We start from the raw sequence: 18,981 nt of genomic DNA, 5'->3' as shown, positions 1-18,981 counted from the left end.
CAGTTGTTAACTCATTTATTGGGAAGCCCCCCTTCCCAGCCGCCCCCAAGGTCAGCGGAAGACGGCCCACTGTCATCGCGTCTTAAAACGCCGACTCAGGTGTGCAAGCGCATTTCGTCGTGCAAGAACTGACCTCAATAAATGCGTGTTCTACCACTATGTATGTACATTCCCTTTTTTCCCCCCGGCACACCAACATGGACTGGTTTTTCTGGTCGGAATTAGGAAGGAATGCTGGGCAGAAGAAAAAAACTGAATATCTGGACATTTAATCCCCACAGACACAGGTCCAGGAATGCTCGGCAGGATCATCCGTACAAAGAAAAGCAAAACAACACCGCAACGGTGGAGTGAAAGAGATAGAGCGAAACAATTAAAGCACACACCAGCATCTAACAACCCCTTTAAAAACTCGTAATCAAAGTTTAGCGGCTTCCGTCGCTGTTCGCATTAAAGGATTTGACCAAAGGAACGAGAGATTGGTTGCTATTGTTGCTGTTACCGTTTGATAATGGGATCGGTGTGATGGAAGTTGGGTGTGTGTCTGTGTTGTGCAAGGTGAAACCTTGACGACGGGCCGAGAGAAGAAAGAGTGTGTATTGCGCGCTTGGGAAAAGAGAAAGCCGCGATGCGCGATGCGAGCAGCAGCAGCAGCAGCAGAACGAGAAGGGACCGAAATTCATTTCTAGGTCAATTACGTCGAGCGCGCCAAACAAGAAGGATAAGCGTGATTTGAAAACGAAAATGTAACCCACCCACCGCCACCACCACCACACACACACACACTTCCACACTGAACGAAAAACAGAGCGAGAGAGAGAAGGAAAACATTCGACGAAACACGCACATGAAGGTTAGGCGGTGACTGACGGCGCGTCATCATCATCATCATCATCGTCAACGTCATTGCATCGTTTGGTGCTGTTGTTGTTGTTGTTGTTGTTGTTGTTGTTGTTGTTGTTGATTATTGCCTGTGTGTGCCTTCGTAGCGTCACTTTGACTCGCAACACTTTAATTTTGAGTTGGAATTTTCTTTGACGTAATGTGAAATTTGCATCGCATCGTAAAATAAAGCAAAACAATAGGTGACTGGGGCGGTTTTCGGACAAAAGACGATCAACATGTTTATTTATTCAATTTTCTGACTTATCCACCCTTTACCACCTACTCCATCGCATTCTTCCGGTAATAATTTCTTATGTTGTAATGCGGACTTAAGACGACGACGACAACCTACCACCAACCCCCCCGGTGTGTGAAGAAGGTGTCGGGAATTGGGCCACAGAGTAATTTAGGCCAAACGAAAACTCCTTTCAAACTTTGGTGGTGGGGGGAGAGTGCCACCGTTTTACCAATTTTACCTACTTTTTTCCAATTCTTTGTTGAGGTTGCCCTGTGTGTGCCGAGAATGAATGTCATTTGCATGTTTAAAAGGTGGACGGTTTCTCTCTCTCTCTCTCTCTCTCTCTCTCTCTCTCTCTCTCTCTCTCTCTCTCTCTCTCTCTCTCTCTCTTGCCTTCTTTCGACCAAGAAGATTCAACCTGACGTAACTATGCAAATCATGTAAAAAGCATGCATCACGGTGGCCATGATCTAACAGGAAAACGTTTCAAGGTCTGGAAACGTTTGCAAACGGATGGCGTAACGATAAAGTGTCTTTAAACGGTGAAGTGAACGGGCCGATTCGAAACTCACTTAGAGGTAGGTGTCGTAGTAATTAGAGGACTAGGTGTTTGGAGAGCTCGGCACGATGCTACAAGACTGCTTTTTGAAGATATCCGGTCTATATCCTACTTGGAAATGGGATTGAAAGACTGCTCGCTGAAGGTGGAATACATCATGAAGATAGGGCCATTTATCAGGAACATGGGACCATGGCTTTCCGTCTTGGTCTACGTGCTAGGGTACTCATCTTTCTGGGATCAAATGCTAAATCTCATCGCTCTTACATAAAGACTTAAGGAACCCAAGAGTAGTTCCATCATCGGCGCCGATAGTCCTGGATTGATGTTGGTAGTGCATGGCATTAAATGTGCACTTGAAGTCTTCTAGGCTTAGCTTTAGACAGGAATTCATGAAGCCTGAAAAAAATACGATTCTCCTGGATTATGCATCTTTCGATTTCGCTGTAAATGTGGCTGTCCGGCTGAAGATACTACACCACTTCCCAGGCGATCGCCATATCAATAGCACACTCAAAGCCTCTAACAATACTTGCTGCTTCATGTTTCAGTTGGTTGTTGCCTGGTCGAAAGTATCCGAGTCATCTGCGACACTATCCTCGCTACCATCATGGTTGCCACTGGTAACATCTCCACTCAACTGCACTTACGCATTGCAATGGATGGATGCCTGCGCATTACAATGCGCAACACTAACCTTCCAAGCATTCCACAATTCCAGGCTCCAAGGGTGAAGGTTTCTTGTCGCCATCTTGTCATTAAAGCTTTTCCCAACCCCATACAGCAAACAAAAAAGAAAAGTTTTGCATCACCCCTAGCGCGGTTTAGTTTCGTAACTTGCACGACGCATAAAATCTCTTCAGCCGCGCGCGCTCTTGCTTGCGAGCGAAGAAGGAGAAAAACTAAGCGAAAGGGGAACAGCAGTTCGAACCGTGTGCGAGTTGGAGGTGGAAAGAGAGCGGGGAAGGGGGGAGGAAACTTCACGCAGGCAAGCAAACCGGAACAAGAAACGGGAAAGTTGTTTAACCACTTCTCATCTCGCCCGCGGACCGCGGCGCGCGCATTGCGCATCGGAGACGTTTCACTTTGCCAGCACATCTACCCCTTCCCCTAACCATCACTCCAGGTCGGATGGCGGATGGGGTCTTTGCCACCCTGCCCTGTCCGCCGTGCTCCAAAATCGCGAACCGGTGTGGGGTGAAGATCGCGAAAGTTACCGTTAGTGAAGAAGAATGGACTAGATACGAATCGCTCAGTCGCGCTCGTTTAGGAGGTCACCTCACTGAGCCAGCGAGGCGTTTGTGTAATCGACGATCGCGATCGATCGTGCGGTGTCTGAAAGTGAACACATATATGAGAGAGTGAGGCCCCATCGCCACACCCCCTTTTTTCAACAAATTCGGTCTTTTAGGACGGAGAATCTTGGAAACCCTTTTATTTACTGTACGTTTCTATAAGCTCACTCTTTCCTTGCTTCGTATGCTATAAAAAATACCAAAATTTGGAGCCACAAATGGGGAGTTTAATACACAGAAAGGTTCACCAGGGATGGAGGGCAGGGAGGGCAGGGAATCAAACACTCGCAGCGCACTAAGGCATCCCACTTCCCCTTCGCTAGACTACTTACAAACTAGTATTGGCACGTGTGATGTGTTACGTCTCTGACTCATCCTTCGTTTGCACATCAACTCCAGCAACAGGCTCAAAACTGAATACGATACTTGTTCTCTGTTCGGGCCAAACTGCTGCCCCGTCGCTGCTGCTGCTGCTGCTGGCTACCGGCGGACGACCCAGCGGCCACCATCTTGTCCAGCATGGATGGTTTCGGCGGCAGGGAAGCCGTCGACGACTGGCCGATCGCGGACGTTGCCGACGAGTTGGCGGCCGCATGCAGAATACTGGAGCTGGGTAGTGAGGACGACGTTTTGGGATGCTGCTGCAGCGTTCTCACCGGCGAGCCGGCGTGAACCGACCCAGGGAACTTGGCGAAGAACCCTTGGTGAAAGTGCTGAGCACTGCTTTGGGCCGGTATGCTGTGGTAGCTCGATTTGTTCGACTCGACCGAGGTCGATGGTTGATGGTGGTGGTGTTGCTGCTGCTGTAGAAAGCGTGGTGGCGTGCGGGAAGTCATCTGATGCGACTGCTGATTGTATCCCGAACCGGCGGGATGTGGCTGAGGTTGCGGGCTGGACCGCGTTTGTCCCAAGTTCGAGTGGTTCGACCCGGACGAGGCGGAATTCAGCGAATCTCGCGAGCCACCACCTTTGGGCATGCCGTGACTGCCTCCAACGTTCGGCTTACGGCCGGTGTTGGGCAACAGGGAGCGCTTCAGTGTGCCCGAGCTGTCGCCGGAGCTTTTCCGCGACTGGGACGACGACTGGGACGAGCTGTTGTTGTGATGATGGCCAACGGACGTACCGGCCGATGGGTCCTCCAGCCGTTGGTAGTTTTTCGTGGAAGGATAATCACTCCCCGCCGGGCCGGACGTCCCCGTGCCCGATTTGGACGAACCGAAGCCAAACTTGGATGGGGCCACTCCACCCGCCTGCATCCCTCCGCCACCGACCGTCGTCATTGAGCCGTACGTTTTGTGCTTCAACGTGCCACCCTGATAGTCCTTGGTGAGCTGCAGCGTGTCCTTCATCTCCACGTAGCCGCCACCCTTGGCGGGTGAAAATTCCCGCCCCGAGCGTTTCAAGCTACCGCCGCTCTGGCTAGCCCCCGACGAGGACACTGGTGAGGGCGGTGTTGCGGCACGCGTTTTCTTCCCACTATCGCTACCGCCGTCGCTTAGCCGACCGTACTCGATTTTGCGCGGCGGTTTCAAGCTCCTCGGTGGCCTGGGCAGGGCGCTCGGCGGGAGAGAGGAACCGCGCTGCTGTGAAACGCCGGACAACATCTTCGAAACCTAGAACGATCAGATTGAAGAGGGTTAAACGGTTGACACAATGGGGAAAGGGACTTTCCAACACAAACGCTACCTTATTGCCAGTGCTGGACACTCCCGAACCACCGCTCGATGCGTCACCGTTACCGCCCGTCCCGCCAATGTTGCTGATGTCGGTCATGTTTTGTCCCACCGTCTGGGACACGTGCGCCAAGTTGCCCAGTGTGCCGCTGGACGAGCTGCTGCCGCCCCGGAGCTTCTGCGAGCAACGACCCTGCTTCTCTAGCAGCACCATATCGTCCGCCTTCTGGCCGCCGGCGCCACCGTTGCTCAGCTGATCGCGATCGGGCGGTTGTTCCGATCGCCGGTCCGAACCAATGTGGGCCAAATTCTGAAAAAAATGATGGAAAAAAGCATTAAATTGAAGAGCGAGCAGCGAACTATGTGTTACTGCATTACCTGTAGAAACGTTTCACTGTTGTTCGTCGACAGTACGGACACTTCGTCGGCCAGCAGCGATTGGATCGGTTTCTTGGTCGTTAGGCTAGGGAAGCAGCAGAGTCCTCGCTGGAATGGGGAAGAATCGATACACCGGAACTAAGGTTATGACTCATCGTGGGGTCAGCGACATTGAAATGCATTAATAGATAGGTTTCTCTTTTATAAAAATATCGATAAATAAATAAACTTACTTACCTGTGCGGTTTTGTAGAGCAATTGGGAAGCAGGAAAAGATCCGCGAAAACACACAAAACCAACCGCAGAGCACACGCATCCAGCAAGCAGTGGGTGGCATCGCTTGTAACTTCCAGTGAATGTCATCAAACGGTTTGGAAATGGCCGATCGGAACACTTCTCAAAAAACGGGGGGAAAGCACAGCGGAAAAGCAGCAACAAAAACACTTACCCAAACACAACACACATCGAACGGCACCCGTAACAGTCAAACATAATGCCAAGAGGGCACAGCAAAGAGTGAAAAGCCAACGACAAATTGGACAAATTGGAAAACACTAAAACAAATGGAACACACTTGCGGAAGAAAGCATTCAAAAACAAAAACAAACAAAATCACACACACACTTCAACAAAAACGCGTTTAAAGGCTTTTCCTTTCTTTTTAAATGCATCTATTTTGGACTTTATTTCGTCTGTTTTGCCTCCATGTCCTAGCGCTTCCTAAACGTTCACTCGAGAGTCCTACTGTACATGACGATGTTGATGATGGTTGATGATGGCAACACTACAATCTAGGACCTTGTACCTAGGGGATGGATAAAAATTCCACATCCCTTACCTATCGAGAAGCGGGGTTATGTATGTTAGGCTGCCCTTTCGCTCATACTGTAGAACGCTTTACTAAATCCATTCTAAAAGCTCTATTCTCTGTTCCACTGTGCGCCCATTTGTAGTAGGCCTACTGCGCTCCTCTAGCTAATCCTTACTGTAGGCGACGAACCCTTCCCTATCGCTCTCCCGCTCTTGCTCTCTCTCTCTTTCTCATTTGCGCTTACTTATTATCGCTAGTGTCATGCAGTCATGCGGTTCTCAGCGGAAGAAAACCCAGCAACCCAACGGAAGGGTAAGGGGGGCTAAAAACCAATAAAATAAAACATACACACTCACACACACACACATAGCCCCCCAATCTCCCCCAAAAAGGCATACTTACGACGGGTTGCTCGCTTGACCCGTGAGATGGAGAGCGCATTATACAAAATAAATTAGTTACACCGCTTACATGCTAAGGAGAATATGATAGTAAAAGGTATAGAAGGGACACGCGGTGCCCATCATTCCAGCGAGCTCGCCCTATCCCTCTCCCCCCCCCTCCGCCCCCCTCCCCACTTCCACTTCCGGAAGAAAATATCGATATATTATGTGTAAAAACAAGCATACTAATCACAACTGGGACCGAGCGCGCGCCCGGGCACAGCTTCTAACCCCTCCCGGTGCCATATATCGATCAACGATTGGCCACAGAGTGTGCAAATATATTGTGTGTGCGTGTGTGCAACAACCGGAAGTTAATCTTTTCCAGAAATAAATACAAACTATAACAGTTACACACACACACACACGCCAACTACTAAAGGACCTTGTGCGCACACGAACTCACGCACAAAGGGCCAACTGTCGATGGAAGTTGTGCCGTAGCCATGGGCGAGTGCGCGATGCAGGATGCAGCTTTTGCTTCTTCTTCGTTTTGTTCTATCTTTGGTGTTTTGACGGCATGCAGGCGGAATGATATTGTCGCGGGGGTCGTGAGGGATGCGGAAGGTAGCAAGGGAAGAAAAGGGACAGGACATGCGTTAAGAGGGCGGCCCCTCAGTAGAACGTTTCCGGCTCGGAGGACGACGAATCGGTCGCCGAGGTGGAGACGTTTTTGCAGGATGCGGCCAGCTTCTTGCCATGGTTGCTGCTGCTGCCTGCCACCGTCGCGCTGCCGGTAGTGTTGGTGCCCACGGACGCGGTTGCAGCCGCACCGTGCGATTTCTTCGTTGCGATTGCGGGCGTGGACGTCGTTTTGGCCATGCTGTGATGGGCATGCTTCTTCGTCGAGGCGGCGATCGATGGGGCGGGCGCCTTGCTGCGAAGCTGTTTGCCACCGGCGCCCCCGACGCACGACGAGGAGGAGGTAGTGGAGGAAGCAATGGTGGTGGTGCTGGTGGCAGTGTTGCGTGTGCCACTCGGCTTGGATAGGTTAGTAGGGGCCGCATGCAGCAGGGTACTACCGTTGCCGTTCGCGTCCACGCTCGAGCCGGCCGATGAGGTTTCGCTGGCCGTGCCGAGGCCGGACGAGCCGGCCCGTCCGCCGCTAGCCGAGACCGCCTTCAGCTTGGCCGCCAGCGCGCGGGCCTGCTGGTTCAGCTGCCGCTGCTTCTCCACCAGCGACAGTTCACTCACCTTGCTGAGCAGCTGCTCGTCGAGCTGCTTCAGTTGATCGTCGATCGATTTGCGCTGCGCGTCGTAGCTTTTGCTGTCGTAGATCGTGTGCTCGCTGCCGGCGCCGAAGTTGGCCGTGCTGCTGTAGTTCGAGGTGGTGCTGCTGCTGCCCGGGGACGAGTACGCACCGACCGGACCGCCCGGTCCGCCTCCTGCCCCGCTCCCGCCGCCCACACCGGCCCCGGTGGGCAGATTGAGGGAGCTCTGGGCGAAGGAGGAAGCATTGCTGACGGTGGTCGGGCCGTAGGTGGACGCGTAGCTGGACACGACGGCCGCCGTCGCCGCCGGACCGTACGGCCCCACGACGACGGACGATGGGTCGAGCAGGGAGGCGCCGGCCCCGGTCGCCACATCGTATGCGCCGCTCGACACGTCCACGTACGACGCCTGCGAGTTGTACGCTCCCAGTGGATTCAGTGCGAAGCTATCCGACGATAGGTTGTACGATCCGTAGGAGTTTGTCGAGCCGCCGTAAACTGCAAGTCGAAAGACAGCCACTTATTAGCAAACAATTCCAAGGACGGTCGGTCACTAGCAAGGGGAAATGGGAAAATACACACTTTTCTGTCCCTGGTACGCACGAATCATTGCGTCCTTTTCAGCGAGCCGGTTCTCGACCAGCTTCAGCCGGGTCTGCAGTTCCGTGACCTTCCGGTTGGCCGCGTGTGCCTCGTCGAGGTAGCGTATCTTTTCCTGCTTCGCCTCGGCCAGAATGCGCTCCGTTTCCTGCGAGTTGCGCTCCATCGCCAGCTTGGCCACGTTGCGCACGTTCGATTCTTCCAAATTGCGCTGCTCCAGCTGGGCACATTCTGCTTCCAACCTGTGGTGAGTAAGCAGTGGTATTAGTTTATTGGAATGAGTGACCATTAGACTGGCTTTGATGTGATCGTACCGTAGTATTTGCGCATCCTTTTCGCGCAGCTGCCACTTGAGGTTGTCCGTTTCGCTGTTGGTGCTGCTGCCGCTCCGGTTCGCCATATCGTTATCGTAGTCGATGCGCAGCTTCCGTTCGGCTTGTTCGCGTCGTTCGCTCGCATTCTGCAGCGATTGTAGTGCGTGCTGCAGTTGCGCACAGCGCTCCACGTACACCTGCTTCTGTCGGCACTGGAATTTCGGCGAAAAAAGGCAACATTTCAGTCATCACAGTCTATTACAAACAACCTTACAAACACCAACCTCCTCCTCGAGACGCTTCAGGGCGGTATCGAGCACGTTAATGTGGATACGCTGCTCTTCCAGCGTCGCGTTCTGGGCCTGCAGCTCGATGCACTGCCGTCGATTGGCGTCGATTAGCGATTTGTCTGCAAATAAGCATCGGAGCGGAAGATGGTTCAGTTAATATGTTCTCTTTTGCTTCCCTCGAATCGATAAAAAGCTACTCACTTTGATTCACTAGCTGTGAGATAAGCACGTCCTGCTGCGTTCGGCCGAGCTGATGATCGGACGACGCGTGCAGCTGGCTCTGGTACACCTCCACCTGGTCCCGGAACGCTCGATTCAGCTCCTGCAGTCGGCGGCAGTCCTGCTGCAGCCGTGTGCGGGCCGCTCGCTCCAAACGCTCCCGCCGATCGCACGACTGCACCAGCTCCTCGTGCACTCGGTAGATGTTTGCTATTTCCTGTTCCAACTGTAGAACCAAAGTACAGTACATTAGACATCAATATTTGGACGCCATAATGCGCATCAGGATAGATACCTTTTGACTTTTGGCAACCTTCAGATAGCAATTGTTCAGCTGCTGCTTCAGCACCTGATTCTCCTTGACCAGCGCTTCCACCTCCTCCGGATCGATGTCGTACATGCGGGTCAGGTCGGGTTGGCTTTTGCTTTTCAGCTTCGCCGCACTGTTCCCGCTCCCTCCGCCGGTGGCCGCTTCGCTGCCCCGCCGTGCTGCCTTGCTGCCCCCCGTCCCGTGGGACGACATTTTCTGCTCGCCAACATCGCTCCCACCACCGTTCGATACGGCCGATCCACCGCTGCTCGACTGCTGCCGGCTGTTGCGGGCGGTCGTTGCCCGCGACAGCTTCACCTCCTTCGCCAGATGCTTCAGCACGTGGCTCTTGTTGATGTACTCTTCGTTGATTTCCGAAATGTCCTGCATGGGCGGAGCGGCCGGGGCGGCCTCACCGTACGAGCGGGGCCGCTCCTTCTTCATGTACGGCGGCGGACTGCCCGCATACTCCCGCCCGGACGATGCGACCGAGCTGTAGATGTCGTCGTGGATGATCAGCGTGTTGTACGACGACTGGGACACATCCATCGAGGAGCGGTTGGAGTTTGGCTCCTTGAGCGAGTTGCGGTTCGAGCCCGCCATCGAGCTGCGGTTCGAGGGACCGTCCGGGGCGGAACCGATGTTCGCGTACATACCGCCACCACCGCCGCGCGTTTCGGACATGCTTCGGCTGCTGCTGCCCCCGGTCGGTGTGGCGTACCGTGTCGAATCCGAGGAAGTGTTGGAGGAAAACTTATCGCCAATGAATCGTCCTGTGCAAAGTGAAATAGAAATAGGAGAGTGTTTCCATGAGCCAACTATCCAAAATGTTGCCTTCTTTATCAATTCTTACCTTGGATCTCATTCACCGGTGTCACATTTCCCTGCAGATTCTCCTCGCCCTGCGGTTCCACACGCGCATGGCTGAGCACGTACCGTTCCTCCCGCGACAGGTTCTCGTTCGAGGTCGAAACGTCCGTATCCGACCCGGAAAGGCTGCCGTTCGGTGAGCCGGGATACTTGGGCAAACCACCACCACCACCGCCGCCGCCGGAACCACCACCGGTCGGTGGCGTTTGAGGGCACGGGGGTGGCGGCAGCATTGAGGCACCGGACGACGTCACCAGCATCGGAGGGCGCATGAACGGAAGCGACGGCACTTGGGGCTGCTGCTGCTGCTGCTGCTGTTGCGCCGCGTTGTTGGAGGACGCTTTCCCGCTGCCGGTTCCGTTCGATTGCTGAGGTCCTGCCCCGTTCGAAGCGTACTGCGAGTAGCGTGTTGCTCCTCCATGTGACATGATTGGTTGGAGGAAAGGGTTTTCGCACCTGGCTCCTGGTTTTTACACTACCACTATTACACTCGGCTTTGTATTGCTGCGATATTCACACACGCTGATCATTCAAATTGCACGGGATGGCAACGTTTCTTAACTGCGCGATTGATGTTGTGTTCTCTTTCCCGCGTTCTGATTCGTTTGGCAGAGCCTTTAGCGATTAGCACTCACAATGATAGTTTCGTTTCATTTCCCAAATCAATCGAGATTCTCTCTTCACTGGGTCAGGGTCTGGGACACACGTTATTGAAAAAAAAACTTCTCGATTCTCGATCGCACAACTCTGCTTAGGTCGTGAATAAATTATGCTGCTTTAGGTTCACACATACGGTTCCATCCTGTTGCGGAAAAAGAAGATAAAACGTGTTAAAAGGAAGAACTTTGCATCGAAACTTAACAGTAATAGGACACTAAACCACAAAAAAGACCCTTTTTGCGTGCGCATAAAACTTGCATTTCGTACGTTAACTACCAGCGGACAAAACCAATAGAAAACGATAAATTTTAATTCTTCTTCAGAGACTAGTGTGACGCACCTTCCCTGGTGTGAGGAAGAATGCGCCCGACTGGAATGTCGTTAATCCGGCTAAAATCGTCTTAGCCCCCCGACTAAGCCTACTGCGCTGCTCTTCCAAAACAAAGCACAACGCACAACTGCGTCCACACTGGCGTGTTCAGGATCGGGAGCCATACACACACACACACACATATATATATATATCTGAACGATCGAGGTAACGCACGGGAAAGAATGTTGAATGTGTGTTCCTTCCCATTCGCGGTAAAAAGAAAAATGGAAGAAGATGCGAGAGGGTTATAATAATGACACATACGGAATGGAATGTGCAGCCACATCGCGCACATCCCCACGTGCGTGCGTCTCCCGCGCGCGCTCTTTAACTTGAGCACTCGAAACACCGATATCTGGTCGCGGATGATGACGGTGATGATGATGATGATGATGATGATGGCGGTAATGATGGTTGTGTGTTTGGGGAGCATATCTTGCTTCCCTCCACACATTCCTTGCAAAATCGCGTGTGCAAATGCTCTCCACTCCGCGACGATGGTGGTAGTGCCGCCGTTGAGTGTTTGATTTTTACAACACCACTGTATTGGTACGGCAGCAAAACGAGGTGAATTGTACCACCGATGGAATGCGGGACGAAAGGAATGTCTGTCCCTCATCAACCAGGGACACACGCACACACCTTCACGTGTGTAGCACCACACAGCACACTGTGTACACAGAGCACTGGGTACGCGATTTGTGGCGAGATGGTTACACACACGATCAAGTCGCCGTTGCCCGTTCGCTTCCTATTCTTCCTCTTCTTCTTCTTCTTTGTCTGTCAAACTAATCCAATTTGATGTTTACATGTTTTGCGCAGGTGATTAGATTATCCGCAAACGGGGAATGATGATTTCCCATGGCTTCCCACTGCTACCTTTCGGTCGACCAACCAGCCGTCTCCGCTGCCCGCTGCTGTGTGCGCTCTGTGTGTGTGTGTGTTTGTATTGGTGTGAACTTTAAATGCCGTCGGACGGAGCGAGACAGCTGCGCCCGACACACGCAGCGAGTAAGAAGAAGAGCCTGCTATGAATGGAATGTGCCTTTGCGCCCCTCCCTCACTGTTCCGTGTGCCTTCTACGTCTCGTCTACCACAACACTACACACCACCGCTACCACCCGTTCGTTCGCTAACTTCCTTCAGGGAGCACCCTTGCCTGATTTTCGCACACACCATTTTCCAGCAAACACAGTTTTCCAACCCCGATCACGATCACGACCTTTTGCCCGCTTTCCTTTGCACACTGCTGTTGCGCACGCTGCTGCTGCTGCTGCGGCCAGATTATTACGCACAATCGCAAAATGATCGCGCGCGCGAGAAAGCCCCCCTTCGATCGCGCAAAAGGGCAGCCACAGACAGACACTTTTACCACCGTGCGGATACGTACGCGAACAGTGGATTCCCTATTTCGACGCTGTTGACCATCGCTTGGCACTGGTTTGCGACACTTACGTTCGTTGCGTAGCACTAAAACGATTCGATTTTCACTCCGGCATCGACAAACGACGAACTCTGCGCCGCCGATCTGAAAAGAATTGCTAGTTGCTGCATTCTCCGCCGGTGGCGCCACGGTGCACGCAAGTTGCGCGAGGTCCAATCGTTTTTTTTTTCGCGTTCCGCTGTTTTGAAAACGCATCGGTTCGTTACAATGAATGAAAATGGAAGGAAACGTGCAAAACGGATCGGTATGGTAGGTGGAAAGTGTTTGGGACTATATTTTATATTGATTAGCATCAAAATAGGTGGCAAAAACGTGCACGAAAAGAAATAAACAAACACAAAACGCCGAAGCTATTTTTAACGAAAGATGCGTTTTTGCGTAAATTTGACCATTTTCGCTCCATTTGAAGCCCAATGTTTCGTTGTTCGCGGAGAGGAAACAATGAAGAAGAAGAACAAAAACAAGCAAATGCGAATTGGTATCAGTGTGGGCAGATTTTTGTTGCCGGTTTTCGGTAGGAGTTTCAATTTGAATTGTATTATCGGTAGTTTTAGGGTAATCATCTGTGAACGGATCGGTAGTCATAGCAAAAATCGGTAGGAATACAGATAAATCGGTAGCTCTGGTCACTCTGTGTGGTGTAGCCTTTTCACCGGGAAGCAGTTTGAAGTTTGACAGCTAGCTGGCAGCAGGGGGCAGCGGTTAAAAGCAAAACATTCCGAAAGTAGCAACAAGTGTACGGAAAATCTCCACCGCAAATTGCCCTGCCAGCTGATAGTTTTCTAATTACGTAAGTAAACCGACTGTCTGATAACTGAACGCATACATACCCGCTCACACGGAGCTTTAATCGGTCAAATTCTGTGCTTTGAAATCGCGCCATCTCTTCCCACCCTTACAAAAGACCGGCGGTGACAAAATGTTGCCCGGAACAAGTGCAGCACGGTGCGTCGGTTCACACATTCGCCGATTTTCCCACAGCGGTCAATGGCCGCGGGTAATGGTCGCTCGCACATGCCCGCAAATTAGTTGTTCGGTGCCAAAGAAAGTGTTCGACATCCGGCAAGACGTACTGTTTCGTATGGCAAGTGTAAACATTCGCGGCTTCGCCACTACCGGTAAGAGAGTTTTCGTACATAAAAAGAGAGAAAAAAGCAAAAAAAAAGCATGATAAGCGAACTGTATTATCAGCGTCCATTTGTCTGTCAATCATAAGCGAAACGTGCACGGTTGTTGATCATACACTCCTTTGCATGAGATCACCATTTTCCGTACGATCGACATGATGAATCGCGGCATGTTTTTGCTTGTGGGATGTTGTGTTTCGCCGCATTCCATCCGACCGATGGAACCGGTTTTTATTTTTCGTCTCGCAGCGCCTCTGTCTCTGAGGTTGCTGCCGGACAAAAGCTTCATTTCCATTTGAAACACGATCACGAAAGCATCTTTCTCGCTGATGGCGCCCATTGTTTGGTTGTTTTCTCGCTGCACCGTGGTGTTGCTGCTGGTGGCGGTGACTGCGGCAGCCCCGAACGACTGTGACGGGAATCGGTTTGCACCGGCCTGCATAGAACCGCAGCTGGTGGCCACCACTGCGGACGTTGACGATCTGCCAAACCATCCGGAGAAGCTGCTGATCGATGTACGCGAACCGTCCGAGCTGGCCGCGACCGGTCAGATACCGACCAGCATCAACATTCCGCGTAAGTTTTACGAGGCCCCTTCTCGCCTCACTCGCCGTTGGTGGAATTGTTTGCTTTAATGGGGGGTTTTTGTTTCGGTAGTAAAAACCGTGCGCACTGAGCTCAGCCTCAGCCCGGAGGAATTCGAGAAGAAGTATGGCAGGAAGAAACCAGCTACGAATGATCCGATCATCTTCAGCTGTCGCTCGGGCGTTCGCTCAGGGCAGGCATCTTTCGTGGCCGACCAGTTGGGCTTCAAGAAGTAAGATATGGCGGATTTAATTACCATTTCGCTGACGTTTCTCGAAACTGTGTTTTTAATCCTAATTATTTCACTTCCCCTTTCGCTCTAGCGTGAAGAACTACGTCGGATCATGGTTGGAGTACGCAGCAAAGCATGACTTGCCAGTTTAAGCTGTAGCATTTCCTTCTCGTTTTTTTTTGGTGTGTAAAGAGAATACATGTTGCCAAGGCAACGATTGCGACGGAATCCAAAACATTCACGTTCCCATGTTTGACAATACGGCAAGCGTAGGCTTAGTCGTGTGACCAAAGTGCCAACGGGAACATCTCTTTGCAGTGTGTAATAAAGTTATTCCCCCTTTGCATACGATAAGTTCAAGCGTGAGGTTAATTATCGCTTCCAAAATATCACATCCAACGGTTGTTTGTTGGCAGCCATATCTGTGGCAGCCAAATTAAAATTATCCTTATCTTGCCGACTCCGATAAGACTCTATTATCTACCAACAACTCAGCCAAAATATACCCAACTTACCAACTTGCGTCTGGGAACGTTCTATCGTTCATATTCGTTCGTTTCAGTGCAAAGCCTACAAGCCAACAGGACGGCCAACAACAACGCTTGCTACAGTGCTAACACGATGTCGATCGCTACATACGAGGAGGTGCTGGACCTGCCCAACCACCCGGAGAAACTGCTGATCGATGTCCGCAATCCGGATGAGCTGGCCGACACGGGCAAAATTCCTACCAGCATTAATATTCCCCGTAAGTGTCTATGTACCCTCTAAGAAGGAGCGAAACGTTCATTCTCAATTATTCCACACTGTTGCTGTCCCCGTGAGCCCCATTGCTTTCCTCCTTATTGCACACCAACACTAACGATAACGTTTCTTCAATCGTGGCAATCTTGGATCACGCTCACATTCGCTCCACAGTGGATAAGGTAAAGCAGGCGTTCGGGCCGGAAACGAGCGACGAAACGTTTGCCCAACAGTATGGAGTGCCGAAGCCGGGGCTGGATCACTATCTGATCCTTTCCTGCCGCACCGGTCGGCGTAGTCAGATGGCACTTGAAGCGATTGCCGAGCTTGGTTATCGAAAGTAAGCACCGCAGTAAATATTGTTTCTCGCCGTCGATTTCCAACTCATTCCTAGCGGGTGGTATAATACTAATAAGACTTCCGCAATCACCGAATCGGCTCACTAATTTCTCCCAAACTGTAAAAAGGGGCTTGCTTTTGCGATGCGATGCGATCGGGTGCACATTTCGAAACATTTTCTTTGCCTGCTTAACCCCTTTCCGCGCCTTCATACCATCATGCTTAGTAAGTGCATCGTGTTTGTTTGTTTTTTTCTCCAAACTTTCCCATTCCAGTGCCTCAGCTCGAGGAAGGATTGAAGCTGGACGATGAAGCGTTTAAAGCGAAGTTCGGACGCGACAAGCCGAGCACCAGCACGGAAGTGATTTTCCACTGCAAGATGGGTGGAAGGGCGCAAAAGGCGACGGATCTGGCTAGCAGTCTCGGATTCACCAAGTAGGTAGTTTGGTGCAAATGATCGGTAGAGTAGTGTAGAACGGGCCTAAATTACGCGATCGCATCGTCCGCGCTTTGAAATTCATCCTTCCTATTGATGATGGGGGGGTGGTTGGATGGTGGTGTCTTTAAAATTCATCTATTATGTGTTCAATTAAGACTTTTATTTATTTTGAACCTTCAATAGGCTAACCGGGTTTGTTTTGCTACTTTTTTTTCTAGCGCCCGCAACTACAAGGGATCCTGGACGGAGTGGGCCGAAAAGCAGGGAAAGTGAGACGGGGAAGAAGTGGATTTTAGACTCTACTTTAAAGAGGCCTGTTAGCTCAACATTCCCAGTTTACGGTGGACAGTGGAATAAACTACATACGTTCAGCCTAACATCGTCCTTTGACTCTATTACTTCGCTAAAGATGACCCTATTTAATTACCTTTGTCGATTAACATTTTTGCTTTCCATTTGCTTAAGATTCTTGACAACTGCTTAAGGTAAAACAGTACGATAGGTTTCTTTCGTAAGACATTTAACTATGATCAAACCGTAAACGCAATGGCATTGTGTGATGAGTAGAACATTCTAATCCGAATGTGATCGTTTATTTCGTTCCATATCTCTACCGCTTCAGTTCGCTGTGCTGTTGGTGTTTGGCCGTCAGAGTTGATTTAACGGCTTCACGAACTATTTCTGCTCCAGCTTCCTTGCTGATCATGATTAGCTACGGGTACTGCCTCCTGACTAGCTTTCTTTGTCAAGACTAATGTCGACTGCTCTCCAATTGTGATTTTTTAATGCTGATTCACAGCAATATGGTATGTTTACGGAATGCACAATCCGTACACATATGGATAGATTGTATCTATTCGTTGCGAGATATGGTACACATTCTTATATAAACGATTCATGTTTACTTTATATTGATCGTTTGGTTGTGATTTGCCACATTTTGGATACATTCTGCTCAGTATGCAATGCAATGAATTGGGGCTGGAAATATTGACTTTCTGCTTAGGAATAGATTTGGATCGATTGTATCATTTCGTAGTCAATGTATACATTTCATTTTTCCAACCGACTTTTTTTTAGCATATTTTGGATACATTCTCTACATTGTAATACGAATGCTGTGGGCAAATTTGAACTTTGTCATCACAAATGACATAAATTGCACATCAGCGACCGAGGCCTGCCATCTGCTTTTCATCACAATGACAATGGGGTAGTGTCGGATGCACCGTAAATAAAACCAATGCTAATATAAAGACAAGCGTCTCTTGTACGGCAAAAAAACAACAAACTAATATACTATTTCCTGAATTATAAGTTAGTTAGCAGGCAAACTTTATACTTACTGATCGCTAGCGAGTGCGAGCGAGCGCGAGCCCTTTTTTCATCTTCATATGATATATTTCATAGAACTATTTCACAATTTTATGTTTTCTTTATTAAATTGGCTGTACACGAACTCTCTACGGAATTCTACGATCATTTATATACAAAATTGGCTCATTCGGTCAGCGAAGTTTAATAACCACTGGTCCTGCTGACATCGACTTGCACAAATCGCAGCTCAAGTGCAACCTCAACATGCCTTTATCTTTCTCTCTCTCTCTCTCTCTCTCTCTCTCTCTCTCTCTCTCTCTCTCTCTCTCTCTCTCTCTCTTTCCAACATATTATCGCTATCTTTCGATCCTTTGGTCAGTGACCCGTACCACAGAACGGTGTAGTCCGGATTGGACCGTGCTAAGCGTGTTTCAGGCGGACAAATAGACAACACTAACAACATTCCAAGCGTTTCCCCAAATTTCTTTCAAAAGGACGGCTAGTACACTACGAAAACAAACATTTTCTAATTAGCAGAACACATTCTGCCACGTAAATGGCCAATTTTTATTTTGTAGCATCTCTTTACTTTCTGACACTCTTGATGGCGCCTGTCACGGCAGCTTGACGTTGACCATCCGATGCCCCTTTAGGCAGGGAGCTGACCGCAGCCTTGATAGCCTGTCCTGTCGCGGTTTGCTTGCCCATGGTTGTTGCTTCGGTGTTGCTTCTAAGCTGTAGCGTTTGAATAATGTGTGTGGAATCAGCGTTGGTTTCAGCTGCTTTCTGACACGGTTGTGATGCTGAAGTTGGACGTGCGGCTGGTTTTTATACCAAACGGGCTTTGATCCCGGCACTGGCAAATACATTGTAGCATATTTCGCACACACCAATGCAATACAAGCCACCTGGGCCACTGTGGGCAAATTTGAACTTTGTCATCACAAATGACATAAATTGCACATCAGCGACCGAGGCCTGCCATCTGCTTTTCATCACAATGACAATGGGGTAGTGTCGGATGCACCGTAAATAAAACCAATGCTAATATAAAGACAAGCGTCTCTTGTACGGCAAAAAAACAACAAACTAATATACTATTTCCTGAATTATAAGTTAGTTAGCAGGCCAACTTTATCCTTAGTGATCGCGAGCGAGTGCGAGCGAGCGCGAGCCCTTTTTTCATCTTCATATGATATATTTCATAGAACTATTTAACAATTTTATATTTTCTTTATTAAATTGGCTGTACACGAACTCTCTACGGAATTCTACGATCATTTATATACAAATTGGCTCATTCGGTCAGCGAAGTTTAATAACCACTGGTCCTGCTGACATCGACTTGCACAAATCGCAGCTCAAGTGCAACCTCAACATGCCTTTTTATCTCTCTCTCTCTCTCTCTCTCTCTCTCTCTCTATTTCTCTCTCTCTCTCTTTCCAACATATTATCGCTATCTGTCGATCCTTTGGTCAGTGACCCGGACCATAGAACGGAGGAATCCGGATTGGACCGTGCTAAGTGTGTTTCAGGCGGACAAATAGCTAACAACACTAACAACATTCCAAGCGTTTCCCCAAATTTCTTTCAAAAGGACGGCTAGTACACTACGAAAACAAACA

The 18,981-nt window shown here is 50.1% G+C and overlaps 2 protein-coding genes across 11 annotated transcripts; one reads left to right on the top strand and one right to left on the bottom strand.

Annotated features, from left to right (window-relative positions):
• Positions 1-3,087: 3,087 nt before the first annotated feature.
• LOC1269698 (mediator of RNA polymerase II transcription subunit 12) lies at positions 3,088-12,710 on the bottom strand. 7 transcript variants are annotated; one of them, XM_061640921.1, is made up of 11 exons: positions 12,585-12,710; positions 10,080-10,898; positions 9,212-9,999; positions 8,899-9,142; positions 8,692-8,816; positions 8,408-8,619; positions 8,076-8,335; positions 7,477-7,991; positions 5,029-5,136; positions 4,664-4,960; positions 3,088-4,590 (listed from the first exon to the last, which is right to left on the bottom strand). In XM_061640921.1, the coding sequence occupies exons 2-11, from the start codon at positions 10,522-10,524 to the stop codon at positions 3,385-3,387; spliced, it is 4,200 nt and encodes a 1,399-aa protein (XP_061496905.1). In that variant the 5' UTR covers positions 10,525-10,898; positions 12,585-12,710; the 3' UTR covers positions 3,088-3,384. The 7 variants fall into 7 exon arrangements, with proteins under 7 accessions (XP_061496905.1, XP_061496911.1, XP_061496910.1 ...); XM_061640927.1 differs by having other exon boundaries at positions 11,097-12,674; XM_061640926.1 differs by having other exon boundaries at positions 11,394-12,674.
• Positions 12,711-13,207: 497 nt separating this feature from the next.
• Positions 13,208-16,416, top strand: LOC11176104 (rhodanese domain-containing protein CG4456). Of its 4 annotated transcripts, XR_009764519.1 has the most exons (6): positions 13,208-13,363; positions 13,478-13,691; positions 15,080-15,265; positions 15,436-15,601; positions 15,876-16,035; positions 16,258-16,416. XR_009764519.1 is itself a non-coding variant. In XM_061640928.1 (5 exons), the coding sequence occupies exons 2-5, from the start codon at positions 13,493-13,495 to the stop codon at positions 16,310-16,312; spliced, it is 606 nt and encodes a 201-aa protein (XP_061496912.1). In that variant the 5' UTR covers positions 13,208-13,363; positions 13,478-13,492; the 3' UTR covers positions 16,313-16,416. The 4 variants fall into 4 exon arrangements, 3 of the variants coding, with proteins under 3 accessions (XP_061496912.1, XP_001687900.2, XP_061496913.1); XM_061640928.1 differs by lacking the exon at positions 15,876-16,035; XM_001687848.2 differs by lacking the exons at positions 15,080-15,265; positions 15,436-15,601; positions 15,876-16,035; positions 16,258-16,416 and adding exons at positions 14,100-14,276; positions 14,358-14,517; positions 14,609-14,871 and having other exon boundaries at positions 13,209-13,363.
• The last annotated feature ends 2,565 nt before the right edge of the window (positions 16,417-18,981 follow it).

The sequence above is a fragment of the Anopheles gambiae genome, chromosome 2 (assembly GCF_943734735.2).
Source record: "Anopheles gambiae chromosome 2, idAnoGambNW_F1_1, whole genome shotgun sequence".
Classification (NCBI taxonomy): Eukaryota; Metazoa; Arthropoda; class Insecta; order Diptera; family Culicidae; genus Anopheles; species Anopheles gambiae.
This window is presented reverse-complemented; position numbering and strand designations above follow the sequence as displayed.